General features: G+C 31.4%; 1 protein-coding gene across 1 annotated transcript in view; it reads right to left on the reverse strand.

The window, feature by feature from the left end:
- LOC145255717 (tricarboxylate transport protein B, mitochondrial-like) overlaps positions 1-22,800 on the reverse strand; it is a 93,007-nt gene that overhangs the window by 11,694 nt on the left and 58,513 nt on the right. Inside the window, exon 4 of the mRNA XM_080114312.1 lies at positions 2,115-2,252. Within this exon, the coding sequence (XP_079970438.1) occupies positions 2,115-2,252 (138 nt within the window). The remainder of the gene's footprint in view (positions 1-2,114; positions 2,253-22,800) is intronic.

Genomic DNA, 22,800 nt, shown 5'->3' on the forward strand with positions numbered 1-22,800 from the left:
TCAATACATCGGTAAACAATGTATGTTTTTCGAGCTGAATAAACATGTTACACTGAATAAAAACACGAAAAATATGTAGGGGAATAAATAAGAGCACCGGATTACTGGTGTAGGGTAAGGAGTGAGGTCCCTTGAGAAAAGAAGAGGAGAGTCCGTACACATGAGGCACGGACGCAAAAAGTTCTTCTCCTAAAAGACAATGTTGGACAGGCAGAGTACAACTCTAGAATACAGTCCTCACTCCTCCCGTAAACCCCACTATTGAAGTGAGTAATCTTTTTACCTTAATGCTCTGAATTGCAGTGTTGTCATGTTTTCATGTTTGTTAATAAATTCTTGTCGTTTATACTTGTTGTACGTTTAGTAATTATTAAAGCTGGTCGGTAGTTTTGGGACTTGGAAGAACCTAAACCCGTACCAACAAATATATCCAGTTTGGTAGAAAAGTAACTTATCTTGCTTTTGATAACATTTATTTGTTATATATTTGTTTTTTGACAACTTTTTCGAATCTATGTGTACAGTAATACAAACCCGAAATAAATTAAACTAACTTATTTTATTTACCTCTCCAGGAGGTTAAACACAAGGTCAGGTGTCAAGTTGAAAAGCCAATGCACTAGAATTAGTGCACTCAAGTTGAAAAGCCAATACACTAGAATTAGTGCACTCAAGTTGAAAAGCCAATACACTAGAATTAGTGCACTCTAGCAAAAAATGCCTGTGGCACTATATCTCAGTGCCACGGTTGCTAACACACTCTACAGCATAGCCAGGTGGTGATTTGGCCATAAGCATAGAGATACAAAGAAATGCAATCCCAGAATTCCCTTTCTAGATCTCTTTTTTTCGGCCGGACGACATGGAGAGCACGTCTGTTTCTGTCTCTCCGTGAACGAGAAGGAGCACCCCTTTCCATCAGCACTAGTTAGCTCAGTCTAATAATTTTTAAAGTTTAAGTATTAATTGTTTTTGATCCGTTTTGTAAAACATTGTAAAATATTGTAATATATTTATGTACAGAAATAAAATAGTTAGATTTCTCATAAATATTACGATTGTGTCGTGTTGTGTGTTTTATTGAGTCTGCCATGAATGCTTCCATCAAACAACGAAGTGTTCCGGGGACAAAGAAAGAAAATTCCACCTAGAATGCCACCAGGGTGAAGAGGTCATCTTGAGAGAATAAAGGAGCCACACCCACATCCAACATCTCGGGTATGATTTTCTTCTTGATATACAGACCCTAATGATTGGTCATCTTCACATTTTCAGGAGACCACTTCTAAGACATTTAGTGTAACAAGTGAAGCCAGTCACACACCAGTGACCGGCTGATCGTGTTATATGCCCAGCAGTGTTGGCATTTTCTCAAACGATTAGTGATAAAGTAACCTTTTTCTGAAGAGAAAATAAAATTTGGGAGGTTGGACCTCCTGAGATTGAACAGGATCATATGACAGTCTGACAGAAATAAAGTCACTATCTGACTGATTGCAAAGGATAAATCTTCGGCTGGTGTAAAGAAAAATAAACAATGTATTCAATTGAATGAATGAAAGAATTGGAAAAATGCTGTTTTCCAAGTGTCTTCACCCAGTTAGAAACCAAAAATATTGATACCATATCTGCTACACAAGCTAGCATTTATGTTATTCCTTACAACAAATGCAAACTTTATATCAGAGATACCCAATAAACACTGGACAAAAGGATGTACCAACATGTTTTTTTAGTATTATAAAATATATTATTTCATGAAACATTTGATTTCTTTATATTTTTTAGAAAAATAAAATAAGTTTTTATCTCACAATGTTTGATGCAGACTTAATGTTACATTTTTCAAGAATAAATGTTTATTCTTGAACTCAGTCATTTTTCAAACAACTTAATACTTCCACGGCTTTATTTGGCATTGCTGCAATTCAGAAAAAGGACTAGTCTTCTGCTATTACATAACTATTGGCAATACTTTGACTTGTTATACGATTATAATCAATTTGTATTATATTTATTTTAACCAAGTTTTCTATTGTTTCAATAACATTAAACTTTTAGAAAAAAAAAAAAATTCAAATAACATATTCTGCTGAAATGAAATATAAACTAACCTTGTTCCTTAATGATGTGTTTTACACCATGAAAGAAGCCCTTATATTTGGGGTTAGCTGATGTTTGGTCGTTGATAAACTTTACTTTCAGTGTTTCCATTGGGGTGACAGCAAGAATTGCCTCAGAAATACCAGCACCTAGAACAAGGATAAATTATCAGTCATCTTTATTTTGTGCAAAAAAAATGTAAAAATGAAATAAAAAATAAAGAGAAAGGCAAATTCAGAAGTTGAGAAAGGTTCCACACATTAACTAATGAAGCCTGGTATATATTTACATCAAAATTAATCTTGTATGTTTCTCTTTATCACATCTAAATAGGATTTTATCTGCTAAATAGATATTTGATTCCACTTGGCCAGTGAAATACAGAAGGTTTCATTTCTTGTTATTCACATAATGAAAAAGAAATTATATTATACTAGCTGTCCCTATCTGGCATTGCCCGGGATTTATCAATATCATTTTAGTATAAAACTGTTTGCTTGCACAACCCCCCCCCCCAAAAAAAAAACAAATTAAAACTAATATAACATATAAAAATCTTTTATACGCAAACAATATCTGTATCAAACTGAATTATAATCAGTGCATTATTATTCAATACTATTTTACGAGGAGATGGTCTATATGTATGAGGTCTGTTGACTCCCAAAACAGATCTTGATCAGATTGAAAATAGCATTATTAGCTATCAAGAACAATTATACAAATATAAAATTCAGTCATAAATTATTTTGCAAGTTCTACATACAATTTTTCTATAGAGAACACACACAGATATTGAGTTTTATATATTCTTCGGAGAAAGTTAAAACCAAACATTATTATTTTTCCATGGATGGTTTTCTATGTTCATTGGTCATTTTTTCAAGAGTAATTTTGATGCCTTTATATCGATAGATAACCAAGAAAAAATGCAAACAACAAAACACATATGATATTTGAATTGTCAAACCCGGGTAAGAATAGCTTGTTACATATGAAATGAATCTTTTCAAAATGCTAAAAGGAGTAAAAATAAAAACAGTCAAATAGATGTGCAAGTAATTAGAAACATTAAAAGTTGGTTTCATTGTAATCTTGATCCACATTGATAAATCCTTATTTACTTGCCTCCTTACAAGAAAAATTTAAAAAATAAGATTAATTTTTAATGTAGGGAAAATTCAGCTTTCCAAAATGGGAGTTTTTGGGTTGAGACAAAAATTAGATTTCTCTTTCATTGATCAAGGACATAAAAGATAAAGTTATGAGAACAATTACTACACTTTGTTCCCATGAATCATTGCGACAACACTATGTCTAGATGACTAGACTTTATACATGTATGTGTGTGTGTCTACTGTTCTCAGTATTTATATACACAAAGAGTCAGGTTTCATTCAAAACTTTCATCAATACATATTAATATCTGTAAAACAATTATAGCAAAAGAAATAGAAAAAAGTACTTTTTTCAAAGTAATTCAAAGCCTTAGGGTTAGATGTCGCTCTTCTATAATTAAGAACCAATGTTACCAAGAAGAGTACCAGATTAAAATCATGTTGAAATGGAATTTTGGAATTTCTTTTATTTTTATTGAGATTAGATTCATAATTTTCAAAATACACACAGAAAATGAGAAAAATTGTGCCCCCCCTCTCATCAAACAAAAATGAAACAAAATTAAACACACAACAAAAAAAAATGTGTTTTACAGCTTTAGTTTGATTACTTATGGGGACAGTTTATGACAAGTATTTGTTAATATTGGATTTGAAGACTATGCTGTAATCAGCAGGGTAGCATTCTCATGATAATGTGGTCCACACTGCTGTACACAGAGGGTTAGATTTCAAAGTAAGCCATTATGTATATGCATTAACAGTAAATATGATGACTAAAAAGTAAATATCAATTGTGCAATATTATTGATTGCTAATTATATTGATTCGTTTTTTTCTTTTTACCAAGTCACAAAGTTATTCAAGGATAAGGATTAATGAGATTGTTAGTTGGATGATGAACAACAGTTTTGAGAAGATTGGAAACGATGAGTTGAATGGTTTGAAATTATTTAAGTTAGCAGCTCAACAAGAATTTGTACTCAGCTGAGAAGTATCCTCACAGTATTGTATTTCACAGATGGGAAATTCTTGGAAAGAAACTTTGTTCATGGTAGTTCAATTTCATGATAGGTAAACAGGAAAAAAGGAAAATTCTTTAGTGTTTGACACTAGATGGGTTTTGACTGTTTTATAAGGAGGAGCCTGACATTGGAGCTCAGTCGAGCACCTACCATGAAAATAAAAGTAGAATAGAGAAAAGCTAGAAGCATCTCTTGTGAGAAAGGGGTTGCAGAAAAGAGATCATCTCCCACTAGATTTTAAAGTGATTATGTACTTTGTCAAATAAAAAGAGAGTGCTTTGAGGGACACCTCCCACCAGTATTCCATCTTAGAATGTATCTGGTTCTTGGTGCAGGTAGAGAATGGTAACAAGAGGAAGGTAATTTCTGGAGCGGTAGAAAGCACCAATCACTTTTACTGCGAACTTAGTAATGGATTTGATTAAAGTCTTCTATTTAAGGTCTGAAGTGAAAGTTTAAAAAAAGAAAAAGAAAAAAAAGACTCATTTTAATGTATTCATAGAAATATTCAAAATTTATATATATAATATATATTCATTATATATTCAAAACTTATATATTCATTAAATATTCAAGATGTATATATTCATAGAAATATTCAAGATTTATATATATACTAGCAGGCTGCCTGACCTTGTCCGGTCATAAAATATGCATAAATATTATATTTTAATTCATACAGAAACTAAGACATGTGCATGCGAGTATTATGTTTTTTTCTAAACAGCTCATTTCTTGTAAGTAAAATAAAAAGTATCCAAACTAAGATTAAAACTTAAAGACAATGAGTCAAATATGATAACCATTAGGCCAGCTTAACACCATCTTTAAAAAGTGTTTTGAAACCTACTTATTCTTAACATAAGTAATCTGCCATATGAGTAATTCACGCATACACATTTGGGAAACAGTTGACAAACAGATAAACATTCAATAACACCCACGTACCAATTTTGACCTTTTAGCGACCATTTTTTCCGGATGAAAATCGATTAAAAAGTTTTCCGCATGTCTAAATACCCTATATACCAAATTTCAAGTCTGTACATCAACAATTTGTTGAGTATATAGGCTGAGAAGTGTCGTTTCACACACCTTCTCATATTTATAGATATACTAGACTAACCATGACCCGTTGGGTCAGTAAATGTTATAGCTAGCTACGGAATAGTGAGTGTACAGATTAATGTATAGACGCACAAAAATTGAATGCAAAAACAAACGTGGTGACCAATGAAAACAATACGCAATTTCGCATGTATGCGCAAAAATTGAATGCATGCGCACACGAAAACAGTGACCAACAAAACAATACGGAATACATTGGATAATAAAGGTCTTAACATCATTGCCTTTAGATTAAATGAAAAAATCTATTATTAAGATGAGTGTAATCCGTTGAAAAAAATTACAAGGAGAGAGTGTGCATTGTACAGGACCACCCTAATTTTTTTTGTGTGTGTTAACAGCCTTAAAAATATCAGGAAATAATAATTAACTGATTAAGTAATATTTAACGGTGAGACCTTTTCAAAGCAAATCTTAAGAAAATAAATAAATAAATAAATAAAAATGCCCCTCCACCACGTTTTAAAGTGTTTCTACATATTTTGAAAATGTTTGGAACTTATGACCCCACCCCATTTCTACCCCTAGCCCCACCATCAAACTTGAAAAAAATGCTAACAATTACATGTCTCGCTATGTCACCAAAAAGTGGGGTCTCACTGTATGTTAAATTTATATTAGAAAGTGATCCCCACTCTAAAATGTTAAATTTGGGATGGGGTTCAGTTTCACATACGTTCTAGTAAATCGATCCCTATTTTCAGAACCGATTTAAAGCCCCGATTATATGTTAGCTCCTTCACCCCCCTCCCTCATGCCATTATTATTATTATTATTTTGTTTTCTTTTTTGTGACTTTTCACTTTGAAAACCGTTCGATCTGTTCCCCACCTCCATCATTTATTAAGATGAAAAATGTTTGAAATAAAGTGATTTGGAGATTATATTGTCTTCAGAATAAGATTTTTTTAAATGATGAGTGAAAAAAGTAAAACTCAGGAAGCCTACAGAGCACTAATGCAAGCACTAATTAAAATTAAGGCACTACTAAAACAAAGTTTCTACCCCCCCCCCTCCTCCTTGAAGAGAAAATACTTTTTTTAAGTAAGGGCTGAAAAAAAAATCGTCAGAATCTACAGGAGCGCTACTAAAAGCAGTAAATATGGTTATAATTATGATTATAGTTATATATTGTATATTTAAATCATTTTTTTTTTACTCAACAGGGTTAAATTACATGTTAAAATAAGTTAAAGCAAAAAAAATTTTGTTGACCTAGTGTAAAGCAGTGGCTTTTAATATCAGACTTAAGATCAGGCGGCCACGAAATAGGTAAGTAGACAAAATTTTTGAAACCAGAAGTCAAACTGGATGGACGATTTAAACACCCAAGCAAACAAGCAAGCAGATCTGAGTTTTATAATTATAAAGATAGATTACAATAATTATAAAGATAGATTACAATAATTATAAAGATAGATTACAATAATCTTTTTGTTGGTTTGTTCTCTGGTTGTATCTGCTTTCTTTTGTACTTCTCACACCTTCTTTGAAATTATCATTTTTATCTTTAATATATTCCTAATTGAATTTCGATTAGTTATCAAATAAGAATTTATGTGTTTCCTTCAAAGGCGCTTTTATCTCACTATAAAAAGAGAAAATCTTACTCCGATACAACTAAAAAGAGTTGAACTTTTAGAAAATTTCAACATTTTTTTTATACTCACATATCAAACATATCATTCAGAGAAATCATTTATTTTAATCCAATAAATCTTCAACCACAACCCGAAAGAGAATTTTTCAAAGATTAATTGAAAAGAGAACATTTTTTTTTAATATGGTTAGTCATACAAACCAAAAAGATCAAACACCTTGATTGAATTCCGCCAAAGTACAGGCTTTAGTAGAGAGAAAAAGTGATAGTTTAAATATGATTGGATGCCTTCACCTTATTTCTCCCCTCTGTTTGCCACTGTGTGTATTTTTGATTAGTGAAAATAATAATCAAAAACAAAATTAATTTGGAGTAATTTCTTAAAAGGTAAATATTTTTATAGTTTGATTCGGTGAACAAATCTTTGATTCTTTATTGATTTAGCCAATCAGAAACAATCTCATGTGAGCAGAAATAGATCACATAGTTTGTCTTTTTTCCACACCCAGGCTCTCATAATATTATTCCTTTACTAATCTTTTCTTTCTCAAATATATACATGTCAACAAAGCTGACATAAAATTATCATAAATATTAGAATTTGACTTCAGTCATAATGAACAAATCTAAGATTGCTTATATATTGGTGCTCAACCACTAGCAATATTTGTTATCAAATTACTCAATAAAATAGCCATTTTGCTAATATATTTTGAAGAACCTCAGAACTGTCAAGGTTATATTTGCTCCTCTCTCGACTTGTCAAAGTCGAAAGGAGATCAAATAACAGTCAATTGAGCCAAGTTTCTATATATCAATACCATTATGTATGTATCTACTTACCTAACAACATCAGTCTGTAAATTAATTCTAATAAATAAATAAATGCCAATTTACTTTCTAAGTTCCAACCTACAAACTTGAGATCAAAAAGAGAATTAATCCAATACTTTGATAAAACACTCAAATTCTTTATTTCACTTGAAAATTTTCATTTAATTCAATGAAATAATTGTCAATTCTTTACTTTATTCTTTGGAATTGTTTAGATCAGGATTGCTAATTTAGATTATTCAGACTACTGTTCTCATCTTGGTTGTTATTTTTAAATGCAGCTGAGCACGGTTGGAGGTTACATCAGTTGAAACGTTGTACAAACTTGTTTGAAAAATCCATTAGTTTGGTTATTTTGCTGATTATTTTTTGCGTAATTTATTTCTAATGGAGATTTTGTAACTGTCTAGTTGAAACTGAATTTATACTATTACTATCTGTTAATGTGCGGAATTCAGGAAAGGGGTAATGTAGCATCTGTTCTGTTGCCATGGTACTATCTTCCCAGGTATTACTTTCTCTTTTGGCGGGCGTGGGGGGAGCGACAGGTAGTATAATATTTGTTTCTGATCATAATACCATTCTTACAAGGATTTTTTTTTTTAACGATTGAGAGGAAGTATATGTTCTGTTATGATACCATCCTTCCAGACATTAACCTTTCTTTTTGGGGTTAGGGGTAGTGTAGTATCTGCTCTCATGAGACCATTTTCTTTTTTCTATTGTTATATCATTCTCTCAGGCATTACCGCTTCCAAAAAATGGAGGGGGAGCAGTGTAGTATATGTTTATTAGTCATATATTCTAGTAAAAGTTTTTAATATAATATTTAATGCAGTTAATATTAATGCAGTTGCAGTTCTTCATAAGCTAAAAATTAAGATTTTATTAATATAGAAGTTTTACTTTTTAAAAATGGGCCATGACAGTTGTAGAAGTCTAGTGGAACGTTCAGTTCGAGTGTCAAGTTTGTAGGCTAGAAAAGATAGCATTTATTTGTTTAAAGTTTGATGTAGATAGATAAGTAAATAAATAATGGTATTGATATACAGAAACTTGTCTCAATCAACTGTTATTCGCTGTCCTTTAATCTATATTGACAAGTCTAGAGAAGAGCAAATATAACCTTGACAGAAAGTGGCATTCTGAGGTGTGAGATTTAATCCTTAAAACTGGAAACAGCCTAGAGAGGAGGGGGATAGTGTCAAATCTAAAAAAAAAAAAAAAAAAAAAAAAAAAAATACAAAATATATAAATAAAATTAATCCAAAAAAGAATATTAAAATGAGACCATAAAATGTCGAATAAATCAAAACAAAACATGATTACAGTATGTGTTTGGATAGGAATGAATGTTTAGCAAACAAGACTGCCCCTTTGTAAACTTTTAAAGATGCTAATCAAATTCTTTAAATCTGACGAACACACAGAGAGAGAGAGAGAGAGAGAGAGAGAGAGAGAGAGAGAGAAAAAGAGAGAGTAATAGAGTTGTTAGCATAAAAAGCAAAGAAAGATTAACGACTTGTCTGTGCAAATTTTCTGATTTGTTGTGTCACTATGACAAAATACGACTGGCATGAAAGTCGATACAAGAAAAATCAATATTGACGGAGCTTTCTTCAAATCATGTAGAAGACTTCAATTAATGATAAAAATAGATCAGATGATCATAGACTTTGGGTCAGCAGCAGCAACAGACGCCAGATTGAAGAAAAATGGAGAGGAAAGTTGTTAGAAAATATGTTAAAATGTCCATAGATTTATGCATTCAACCATTAGTATCTCTGTAAAAATACGGTGAAAAAGAAAATTGATTTTTTTTTTTTAATTTTGGCACAGCATTACGATAACTTTGATTAATTTATCCATTGGCATGGTTACATGGTGTTGCTCAGGTGGGAGCAGACAAAAAAAAATGGGTTCATTTTTCTTTTTAAAACTTGTTTTTCTCTAGCTTCCTCTATCTATATTTTCTTCCTCTTCAATCCCCTCTACACTCTGTATCACGTTCTCTGGTAACTGGGGGGAAACATTGTTGAGGAATTAAAACAAAAAACTAAACACTAAAACACAAAATTTAAAAAACTAAAAATAAAACAAATAAAAAATATGTAATAAAACTAAAATAAAAAAAAATAAGATTTAAAAATAAAAACATTTAAAACTAAAAAATAAACAAAAATAAACTAATAAACCAATAAAAAAATAAACAAATAAAAAAATTGTTCAAAATGTCAACTTCTTAACCAGCACTAATTCTATTCTTGTTGACCTCCAAAAAGAATGAATATTAAAAAAGATTTTTAAAAAATCTGACATATTTTGTATTAGGTAATGTTAAAAAAAGAACATCAGCTTCGCTGTGGTTTGTCTTTTAGCTGGACAACTTTTCTTTATATAAAGTACTTATATTAAACTATCCGCAGGCACTTAGCTTATTCTTGCTAATATAGAAGATCTCTTCCTTTCTTTTTTGCCTGTTTTCTTCTAAAACATAATTTTACAAATAACATGTGCTCTCCTTACACACATATTTTATATTCAATTCATTTCCTTTTGTAATTTTTGCGAAAATGTGAAATTTTAAATTTCTAATGAATCTTTTGAAAAATACCAAATATCATGAGCTGATTGTATTTTTTGTTTAGCTCTACAAGCAAATATTAGTTTTATAAAAAAAAAAAAAAATAAAATCAAGTCAGATTTTCCAAGCTAGACTCAAAATAGTCATGCATCTTATAAATCAATATTTGATTATGACTAGCCAGTAAAATATGGAAATCTTTAATCTGTTATTTAGATAAACAAAATTAAGTTCCAATCGATCACATAGTTGATCCAATCTTCAATAGTATAAACTGTGTGAAATTTACTGGTTATTTGATAACATTTTAAAATGAAAATAACAATGGCTAATCATATATATATATATAATATAAAGTTGAACGTCTGTGTGTGTGTCTGGTCACGAATAGGCTTCTATTATGGTTGACTATTATAGAAAACTGATCACATATAACGATAAAAGATGTATTGAGACACAGGAATGGGTATGTTTGATCTGGCATACTGATGATTCATTAAAATTGTGGGGTCTGCGTACGCGCCTGGTCCACAAAGTATGAAAATAAAAAAATTAAAAATTAATAAAAAAAACGTTTACAAGTGTTTTTGATACAGATGTACATAAGAATACTTTGATAAGTATGTTTTAACTTAAATAAGGATGGTATAATAAAATTGTGGGGTCTGCGTTTGCACCTGACCTTCATAGAATGGAAATAGGCATAAACCTTAATAAAGACTTTTCATATCTATCTGCATAAGTATACTTTGATAATTATGTTTCAGTTTGAAGAAATATGGTACAATAAAATTATGGGGTGTTTATTCGCGCCTGACCTCCATAGAATGGAAATATGTCACAAAGTTTAACGAGGTTTTTTAATATAGATTCACAGAATATTGTGATAAGTGTTTCAGTGTGAACAGGTATGGTATAATAAATTATGGGGTTTATCTATTTTATTTTTACTTTCATCATATTTTGCTTTGGTTTTGATACCCCCAAATTCGAAGCTATCTCTTTACAACCCTTCCTTTTCATAATCTATCATACTTTCAGAAATCAGAGTCCATTTTCTGTAGGCTGTTTTTTAACCCAGTCAACGACGGGTACTTTTGCTAGTATATATATATATATATATATATATATATATATATATATATATATATCTCACATTATTTATTCAACAGTGCTCAATACATGAGTAGAGCTTAGTAGGATATACTAGATTTAATTTAAAACCAGGCAAAAATTACAGTTTGTTAAGTGCTTTATGCCAAGTTGATGCTTGAATAAGGTTACATTTGTGCTCACTTTTACATTAAATACTAATCCCTAATTGTGCATCGAACAGATACTGTAATACCATAAGCTTTTATCCCGTTGTTTAGTTACAGAGAAATCCTTATTGACCGAGGCACTTTTTATTTTTGTCCAAAAACTTTTGTCTTTATTTTTAGTTTTATAATTAACATTACAATGTTGTAGTTGTTCTTAAAAAAAAAAAAAAAATTAACCTACAACACTTCAATTTAAGGAAAAATTATTTGTGTTCTTTCCACAATTTATGGACCATATTTTTTTTTTATATGGAATTTTCAAATTAAATTAAAATTTTATTATTTTTTTCGTTCATTAAATTGTTAGATGAAAGTGCAGAATAGTTAACAAAGCACACCATCCTTTCCATGTTAAGAATGGGTTTCTAAATAATAACAGTATTATTTCACCACAATCTATAAATTGCAGTACTTTTAACTCGTATTGCATTTTCAGAGAATCTCTTGAGTTAGTATCCTTTCTCAGGTAACTCTGGAATATAGGCAGTTAGTTGTGTGTGTGTGTATATATATATATAATTTTTCCATGAGAAAGTTTATTTTGTTTGTTTAATGGCAATTAAATTTCTTTGGAGATTATTTAATTTTGAAACAGCGCATTATAAACAATTTATTGATTATAAGTTGCTGTTTTATTTATAGAGGAAGGGGATAATTTTGAGTTTATATTTTTAGTGAAGACATGCAACAAATGAGGAAAAACATTTTATTTATTATTTTATTGAATTATTTATTAATTTTTTTCAACTGTTATAAGTGACACCACAAAAAAGGCATGTGATTGCCCTCCATTGCCCCCAAAATAGTTAGAAAAAGATGAATTAGTTAATGAAAGAGGAAAAAAAAACAAACAAACAAAAAGAAACCACACCAAAAATAATGCACGTATGTATAGAATAATCAAATAAAACTAACAGAGGCACCAGGCATTGATCAGGAATGAAAGTGATTCAGGGTGACCCAAAAAACGGGCCCCAAATTTAATTAGGCCCCATTTGTTAGTGTTTTGTCCGAATGAAATGAAACTTTGGTCATAACTAGTTTATTATATTCAAAACATCACATCAAAACCCTAGGGTCTTTGGCCTTTTTTCTCCGTTGACTGTAAAATGCTCAGAAAAACAATTGAATGTCCTCTGTTTTTTTGGGTCACCCTATATTAGATGAAATCAAAGTTGCAAACACCAAGCACTAAACAGTTTGCCTGCTGTATCATGTCTGAATTCCCTGAAGTTGGTCCCAATGGTTAGAATTGGACATGCTCTTCTCTGACTGCATTTCTGTCAATTTATGCACTCTATCAATGTGCGTTTGTAAACCAAATTGCTTGTCTGAGTAAGTCATTAGTATACTTACAAGCACACAAAAAAAACAAGCAATTGGTGGCATTCATTTGCCATCTAGTTGCAATTGTAGTCGAATATGAGTAGCTTGGCCTTCGGGACAAGATCAAAGTGTAGTATCTGTTCTTCAGATGCTGCACTTCTATTTCTTGTTCTCTTTCGGTGGAGGAGAAATCCTTCACGACTGAGACAATTTTTATTTTTGTACCTTTTCTCCACGTTAAAAAACGACCCTGGTGTCTAACTCTGTCCCGTGGGGAGGCATAGTAAATAGGTACAATCAGTTTGACAGAAACTGGACCATTTTAATGTACTTTTATCTGTTGAACCAAGGTATTCATCCTAGGTCTATCATTCCAGACCTTGCCTCCCTTCTTTGGGATTGAGCAAGTTTATTATGAACTGCTTGAAGTGCTCCAATTGGAAAATTTTAAAAAGGCCAAAGTGCTCCTTTTTTACAGGCGCTGACTTGACTCTCCTTATCTTCCAACCTTTCCTATGGTGGGAAGAAAGTAAATGCCACAAAAATAATGACGTCATCTTTTATTTATTTAAAAGATAGCATTATTGAAAATCACCCACACCATCAGCAAATATATAAATAGACGAGCATGAAGACCTGATATTGCTTGGGATTGAATTAGCATCACTATTATGTTCATAACACCATACAGGATCCGTATAGATTTTCAGTGTCCCTTTTCAAGGTTTTATAAAGTTTTTTAAGACCTTCTCCAAACAAAATTCAAATTTTCCAAACAAAATTTGGGGTTTATTTTACAATCCAGAGCTTTGAAAAAAATGGTAAAAAAAAATAAAAAAATAAAAAATAAATCAAATATACAACAAATAAATGTTACCATAGCCAATAACTTTGCTATTTACCTGCATCATTTTTTTTTGTTTTGAAGTAGTTTTAAATATTTTTTTATTTTTATTTCATCTCAACTATTAACTTTCTTTACAGCTTTTAATTTCCAACCAAGATAGTTGCCTGGCCGACTTAATTTTAAATTATCACAATATTTTGGAGGGGGGGGTGCCATTGAAGAGTCGTGCCTGTGCAACGAAAGTATCTTGTTAGGTGGGGGGGGGGATTTTATTTATGGTGGCTGCCACTACACCTCCCTCCTTGTGGCCCCACCCCCAAAAATTTAAATTATAAAAATAGATGAAGATTTGAATTTTTCTCTTAATGATAAAAATTCAAATCTTCATTTATTTTCATTCAAATCTTCATCTACTTGTACACACATGATCCTTTTGGTTAAGATCAAAGTGTAGTATCTGTTCTTCAGATGCTGCACTTCCATTTCTTGTTCTCTGTCGGTTGAGGAACAATCCTTCACGACTGAGACAATTTTTTATTTTTGTACCTTTTCTCCACGTTAAAAAAACGACCCTGGTGTCTAACTCCGTCCCGTGGGGAGGCATTGTAAATAGGTACTCAAGGTAGTTTTGTTATAAAGGGACGTAACTCCTGTATCTATAAAACTATGTAATTTCAGAACAATGTATTTCAATTTTAGTTTCAATATTTAAAAAATATTTTAAATGGTATTTTTATTAATACTTTAAAAATAATTTAATAGCATTTATTTCGATTTTATTTTTAATATTTTGACAAATTTTTACTGGGCAGAATACAATCTTCAAGAAATTTTCAAGACATTTTCTATATTTTCAAGGATTTTTTAAGGTAATAATAAAAATAAGGCCTTTTCAAGGCAAAAGTCAAAATTCAAGGATTTTTCAAGTCCGTACAAATCCTGTATTACTGGTTTCGCTGTCTTAGGTGAACTAAATTAGTGCTTCATACATAGGGTTCAAATTTCATTAAAATTAGATGTACTTGAAGTTTTAAGGGGGTTAATCCCTTAGGTGGGGCACACAGATATTTGCCACAGGAAATTACAAATTTGAAACCACTTCCACTGTCCCCTCCACCTCAAATTTTATACATATGATTTTTAAAGCAATGATGCTACAAACAGCAGCAGCGATAATAACAAAGATACCGCAACAGCAACTTACAACGATTTTGAATTTGTTTAGTTTCTAAGCTTGCTGATGATCAGGGCAATCAGAAGCCATCTCAGGCAAGCCGATAACACAACAGAAGTTAATATAATGGAATTCTGTGATAATTTAAATTTCATCAAAATAGAATATATTTCAAGTTTTAAGAGGGGGCTATAGGGGGCTATACCTTCATAACCCTCTTACAGATGTACTTGGCAATTTGGGAACATTTTTATTGTATTCCCCCAGTGAACTTTACATAATACACTTTCAGATTTTGTAGATTCTCTAACCTTTCTTTTTATAAAGAATGCACAGACATTGAGTTACCCAAGATTATTTTAGCTATTTTTGTTGTATTAAATTACACCAGCTTACAGGAAAAATTGTCCTTATTTTTTATTAAGGCTCTTATCATAAAAGAGTTATAAATCTCAATACGCTTAAAAGGCCTTGGGTGCACTCCATGACATTTTCATTGCTGCATATGTAAATTACTACATGATATCCTATTAATTTTTTTTAATTTTTCATAAGTACATATAAAAAAAATTGGCTCTTTAAGAATGATATCCTCTAAACATTCTGATGTCATTGCTCGTGTGACATTGCATAATAAGCATATCCCATATCTACCAAACTATTGTCAATTTTTGGTCTACAGACTTGAAACTTGATATATACACGGTGGAACAATAAAGTTATTGCCCTAAAGAAAACAACATTTCAGTTTTATTTTAAAACTTTTATTGAAAAAAAAAAATCAATTCAGATAACTTGATTATGTAGTAGAGCTGACATCTATTCAATGAAGCCACTGCCTCGATACAAGTTAAGAACTCAGAGCATGCCTTTTCCACAAGGACCGGCAGGAGCTTGGCAAATACTCAGTGGATGGCAGCAATCAGGCTGGGTTTGGTATTGTTCTTGACGTATGACCAAACAAAGTAGTCCAGCAGGTTCAGGTGTGAGAAGGGGACAGTCGTAGCACTCCCCCTGAAACGAAGACTGGATCTCTTTGAACTTGTGGGCCAGTGCCGAGTCCTGCTACCACTTCCAGGGTCTGCCAGCGGCCACCTGATTGCACCAGGGCATCACCACACTCTTCAGCACATCCAGGTACACTCTGACTTTTAAGGAAACTTTGAAGATGTCAAGTGGCATAACGTGGCCCTCACTTGAAATCACACCAAAGTGGCCGGAAACTTTGTTTTCATCATTCTACGCACATCCCTGTTATTCGTGGAAATCTAGCGATGCATTTTGAGGGTGCTGGCAATGGTCCTGTTGTCATAACTTGGATTAGCAGAGAGCATGAGTTGTACAGCGGCACATCTCCGATCTCGTTTGTTGAACATTATGTCACTTTCAGACATGATAGAAGGCTTCTATTGCTCTTGAGATTTATACACAACTGGCTAACTAGTAGATGGTCTGCAACGCAAAAAGAAAACCAGTTTTCATCAATCAGAAATGGAATCATGTTTTTTCTAGGGTGACAATTTTATCATTCCACCCAGTAGACATAATCTTGTATTTCCTCATGAAGATTTGATAATATTGCTATTCAATAAAGTTTCATAATATTAAAACAATAAATTTCCAAAATTTCCCCATTTATAAATGTGTATTTAAAAATGAAAAAAATAAAAAATAAAAACACTTTTCTTGAAATAATGCATAACATGTTTCAGTTTTGACCACGTCAGTTTTTGATCTCCAAGTCTGCTGAGTTGAAGATTTGTAATGCACTGGCAGGTTTCACACTCTTTAGCAGTGAGAAAAAAACAACTGTAAGCAACTCAATCGTTCAGTTCAAGTATAAAACTCCTGGTGTGTATAGCAAACTGTCTTTATTCATAGGCTATCATCAACAACCAGACGGCTTCACTATTCAATATAGTGACTGTCTGCGTGTGAACTTACAAGCATATGAACTTTATCAGCCTTTCAGCTCCTACCTTTGTATGTAGACTTTGGAATAGCATTTTTTCTATTATGAAGTTTGGATACTTTTTCTTCATCCAAACTCAACCTATTACTAAAACCTTGTCAATTATTACATGTTTAAAGATTACGAAAAATTAATATAAAAATGTTCAAATTGAAGTTTGCCTTTAATTCTACAGATTTTCAATAGTATACATTATATAAATTGTTAAAATATTCAATTTTACATTTTTTACATTGTACACATAAAATAAGCAGATCATAAAATTTATAAAGAAGAGCCTCATCTATTTACCAAATATTCAGGTTAAACAAATATTTTATACACCACAGAAAACATAAACAACTTGGTTGTCTTGGTCGTCAGTTTTTATCTCAATGAAAGCATCAGTAACTGGTTGAGAACTAAAAGTTGCATAGGAAAATTTTGATGAATAGTTTTGACTGGAGAAAAACTCATTAGCTAATTTCATAGTTCTCATCAGTAGTCATGACAACACTGACCTTCAGCTAGAGTGTCTGTGATAAACATATTCTGTTGACAAAAGAGATATTTTTAAAAGCATAAATTTAGTTATGCCATTGTTGATGAAAGATAAAATTTGAACTTTGAAAATGACCCATTAACTTGGTCAGAGTAAAAAAATTCTATGAAAACTCTTGTCCATTCTCTCTTTACTCCACAATCAGAGGTGAGTAATCAGTTAATGAAAAAACTAAAAAAAACCTGACACTTGTAAAAATGGCTGATTCGTATTCTCAAACGTTTTAACAGAAATTGAATATTTAAAAAAAAAATTGAAAATTTCCAAGCTTCTGTGGCACTGTATTGACTGCTTACCTGACTGTCTGCAGAAGAAAAAATAAGCAAATGGCATATCATACAAGTGCCTTACCGTTCTAGTGAGGGTATGTAGCAATTTGGCTTAAACACTTACTGCCAGTCATTTAAACTAATTGTGAACAAAATTAGGTGGTGCCAGGTTCTAAGTGGAGTGAAAACGACAGTGTAGTTCAGAAGTTTGGGTTCAATTTTTAATTACATTTTATTCATAGACACTGCTGATATTAAAATTTTATAGCAATAAAGGTGAAAGTGTTTGCATTCACAAAAGAAATCTAACAACAGTTATAAATGGTGAATATAACATTGGTTAAGACTATGATGTCAGTGATCACCATTATGTTGGCAACATCCAGGTTTGTTTACCATGTCAGTACAATCTATCACATTGATCAAAGTAACATTCATAGAGACCATTAGATCTATAAGCATTCCATTTGCTGGGAATGAGGTATTGTCTTACCGAGAGGAGGAGGGTATTTTTTTTATATATATGAAGGCATTCCTGAGGTAATATTACATCACTACCGACATTTCTTTTAACCTCAAATTTTAATTGACCATATTAGCTAATTTTACAGATCTTATCAGTAAAGATTAAAATAGTTTATAAAAACAATTCAGCATTTTAAGACCCTGTTTAAAAAGGATTCTATAGGAAGAAGTGTGGGGCATGAACACCCATCTTTCCTTTGATATTGTTCAGAGATACAATTGAAAAATTTAAACCATAAATGATATAGCTCAATTAAGAAAAAAATAAAGTACATTTCAATAACTGCAAAAAAGACAAAAAAAAAAAAATAATATAAGCTTAACACCATAAAACTTTTCAAAGTTTATACCACAAATTGTATAATATATTTTCACACCGTTTTTATAATAGCAGTAAGTTGTGCTTTTCAACTAGTAATATATACATTTCCCTAAAACATCTGGCCTTAATGGAGGAGAGACTAAAACTTACTGCTATGGTTTCAAATGATCTGAAATAACAGCATAGGAAATAGTGTATAATTATGAATATCTCCAGTATCAAATAATCCTTATACACAGTGAAATTTACTTAATGAATGAAAACCAAAGAGGGGAGATATAACATGAGAAATATTTGGAATCAAGTCTCCCCTTGCTGTTATTCAGATCATTTGAAACTGTAGCAACACGTTTTAGTCTCCCCCTCCATCAAGGTAAGAGGTTTTAGAGAAATATATTTTGTAATTCATATGCAAAACTAGGAAAAAAATGACTATGATTGAAACATTTTATGGCTGTAAAAAAAGTGTCAAAGATAGGCTCTGAATGATGGATGATCCCCTTAATGTGCAAACTTAAGAGCAAATGTTGCATAGTTCACTACACAATTCACGTCATTATCTTTCCAACGAGCCTTCATTTGCTAAATTCTGCTGAGATTTTGAACTTATAAAATTGCCAAAAAAGTGGTGTGTGTGTGTGTATATATACGTGTAACCGAATTGAATATCAAAATAGTCATATCTTTAGTTCTATCGGACGAAACTACATGAAAATTTGCAAGCTCTTTGAAGATTATATACTATTCTTTGGTTAAAATTTTGTGACAATTGGTAAAAATATTTTCAAACTAATAAAATATGCCTATATTTTTATATATAGTGTCCTGGCAGGCCACCTTTAGTTTTGCTGCTTTGGGATGAATTTTACTTAGGGTTTTTTTTTGCTTGGTTGTCTCTCCTGTGGCCTTGCCAGGTCACTAATATATATATATATATATTAATTCAATGCACATAGATTATTTTTATCTTTCATTAGTACATTCAGTTTCACAAACACTGGAACTGAACACACTAAACTAAAGATGGCAAATATAACATTGACTAACTGATGTTTTCAGTGTAATCGAAATTCTGCCTGGTGAGTAAAAAATAGTCTTTTGATGAAAAAGAGGAATTACACACACACACACACACACACAACCTCAAGAACTTTCATCCATTTTTTCAATATGAACGAACCAAGTCTTCTGTTCTGAACACATCTTCCTAGACTGTGCCGATTTGATTTTTCTCAGATCTAAGCCTTATACATTAATTATTCTCAAAGTTTCTCTCTATGCTGCACTCACTGGTCAGGTTCCCTACATAATCACACTGCATCTATATGTCTGATAGACTCTTACTTTCACTAAGGTAAGAAAATTTATGAATGGACAGTCTTGCCATCGAAATATACTTCTTCACTATCTCCATTGTCTTACACTTTTTGCACATAAACTGGTAAAATATTCTCTCAGTCTACCTTTAATTTCACTGCACCGTATTTGTACCCAATGCTTATAAATACTACCAAAAAAGGAGTTGCATCTGACTTTCCACAAACAGAGAACTTTTCTCTTTCTGGGGGCTTTCCAATGCTTACTACCACTGATCATCATCTTGGTAACATTCACTTTCATCTCTTTACTTTCTATTGCATTCCTCAAAGTCTTATTTCACAAGTACTAAATCATCAGCATACAGAATTTCTTGCGTAAAACCCACAGAAAACTTGTATATGACAAGTGAAAGTTTTCTAGAAAAATTCTTCCATTCAGAATTAATGATATGCCATAAGTCATGTAGGTAAAGTCTATCAAATGATTTTATGGTAATATTTTTTCTAACAAAGGATTTTTTCTAACCCTCTTTTTAAAACAATGATTTTTTTAAAACTAATTGTTTTGTTTTATGGCAAAAATTTGGAGATTATTTAATGCTCAGACACATAAGTTTTTGTAAATCATTGCATCTATTACAAATGGAGATTGATTACCTTGTTGGATGGAATGGGAGGTGTAGCACAAATCATTAAAAAGTTGTCACAATTTGTTGTTCAATAGCAAACTCCACATTTACATTATACTAACAATAATATACTTCCTCCAGTCAAACATCATTGCTAATACAATTAAACAGAAGTTACTATTTTACCTATAGCCGGAAGAAGGGGTATTGAAGTTTCATGTCTTTAGCAACAGTATTAGTGTATAAATTACCACAATAGATCCAATAGGATTTGAATTCATCATAGTTAACTTCATAAGTTTCAATAGTACCAACCAATCACCAATCATCTTTATGCATAATTTTGCAATGCAAATAATATGTATAACTGTATCTGATATGATCAGAAGGTGCATAGAGAGCAGACTAAAGGAGGAATACGAGGTGAATCCTTGGCAACAAAGGTGGCAGATACCTGTAAGTGTAATGTGCCAAGCTGAAGGAAACATTTTTAATTAAAATTCAAAATGGATCATAGGTTATTAAAATAAATTAAAACAGGAAAAAAAATATGTCTAGATTGGAATGGAAGGTAGTAGTAAAAGGGATACACAAATCAAATCCATGCCGAAAACAAAAACAGTTGTAAGGAGATATTACCTGCGGATGGCTGCACCCGAAATGCAAACTAGATTCAGAAAATAACAGCAGAGGTAAAAATACTGAAAAGAATGTTAAGTCATGAAAATAAAGTAAATAAAATGTAAACAAATATGCAGAAAAATTTATGTGTGCGCGTGCTACTTTCAAACATGCCTAGGGGTGAGGAGGAATTTGTAAAAGGAGACAAAGTTTGCTATGGCCCTGAACAACTAGAGTTATTTGCAGAATTCACAATGAAGATTGGTCACTGTCAGCATATGACAATAATGTCATACCCAAAGAGGTTGTAGCTACCCACATCAATTGGAGTGGCCATACTTATTCACAAATAGGTTTTATGATGCACATGCGAGTTGTTTTAATTTTAAATTTTTAAAATTTGACACAAAGTTTTTTTTAATTGTTTAAAGTTGACATATAGTCATTGTTTCCATATCTAAGATGCATTGAGATTATCTGAAATATATATCAATGGTTCGTAGATTATTAAATCACAAGCTGAAAATTTGATAGAAAATAAATTTACAAAATGACACAGAATAACAATTAATTTCATGAATCAATGCTTAAAAAATTTAAAAGTCGTAATCAGTATCATCAGGATGGACAAAATGTTAGTTATTTTCGTTTACATTAGAACTAACAGGTACCTGATGAATGAGCCATTAAAAACAAAAAAATGTATTACATGCGTCTGTTTGTAAAAAAATTCTGTTTTTAAATCCACATCAAAAATATTCCATTATGATGTGTGAAATAGGAAGAGAAAGGTGATGACACTTTTTTTCAACGATAATAAAATTCTATTTTTTATTTGTGAAAAGAAAATTTGTGTGTTTTTTTTTAATTTGACACAAAAACAAAATCATACTGAAAATAGTCATATAGACAACTAGTACTATATAAATAAAACTGATGGGAACAGATAGAGATCAAACTCGTGCATGGTCAATTTTTTTATACAACTCTAGCTGTAAATAGTCATATTTATGACTATTTTTATACAACTCTAGCTGTAAATAGTCATATTTATGACTATTTTTATACAACTCTAGCTGTAAATAGTCATATTTATGACTATTTTCGGTATGATTTTTTTTTTGCTAGACGACTTTGCTAATTTGGTTATGCATATACTTTAACAACCAATAAGCAATAATAATCAGGAAGAATACTAACCCAAAATGTGATGCCATAAATACTGATCACAAACTTAGATATCCTCAATTATTATGTCAGGTTTTAAAAATGTAATAGCAAATTTGACAACACTTTTTTTAATTTACAAAAGAATCACGACTTATCACGGCCCAAAAGCCACTTAAGGATAAAAGTTAATTGAGAGTGGACAGTGGAACATTAAGGGGATTAGTAAATGATGGATGTAAACTGATGATTGATTGATTATTTAAGAGGACGACTCAGCAAGAACTTGTTCACATTAGACTTGAAGACAGGAATGTTGTAATAAAATTTTAAAAAAACAGCCCTGTAGTACTGTTTTTTACAAGCAGTTCTAG

This window comes from Euprymna scolopes, chromosome 31, assembly GCF_053919585.1.
Source record: "Euprymna scolopes isolate OS-2025 chromosome 31, ASM5391958v1, whole genome shotgun sequence".
NCBI classification, from domain to species: domain Eukaryota; kingdom Metazoa; phylum Mollusca; class Cephalopoda; order Sepiida; family Sepiolidae; genus Euprymna; species Euprymna scolopes.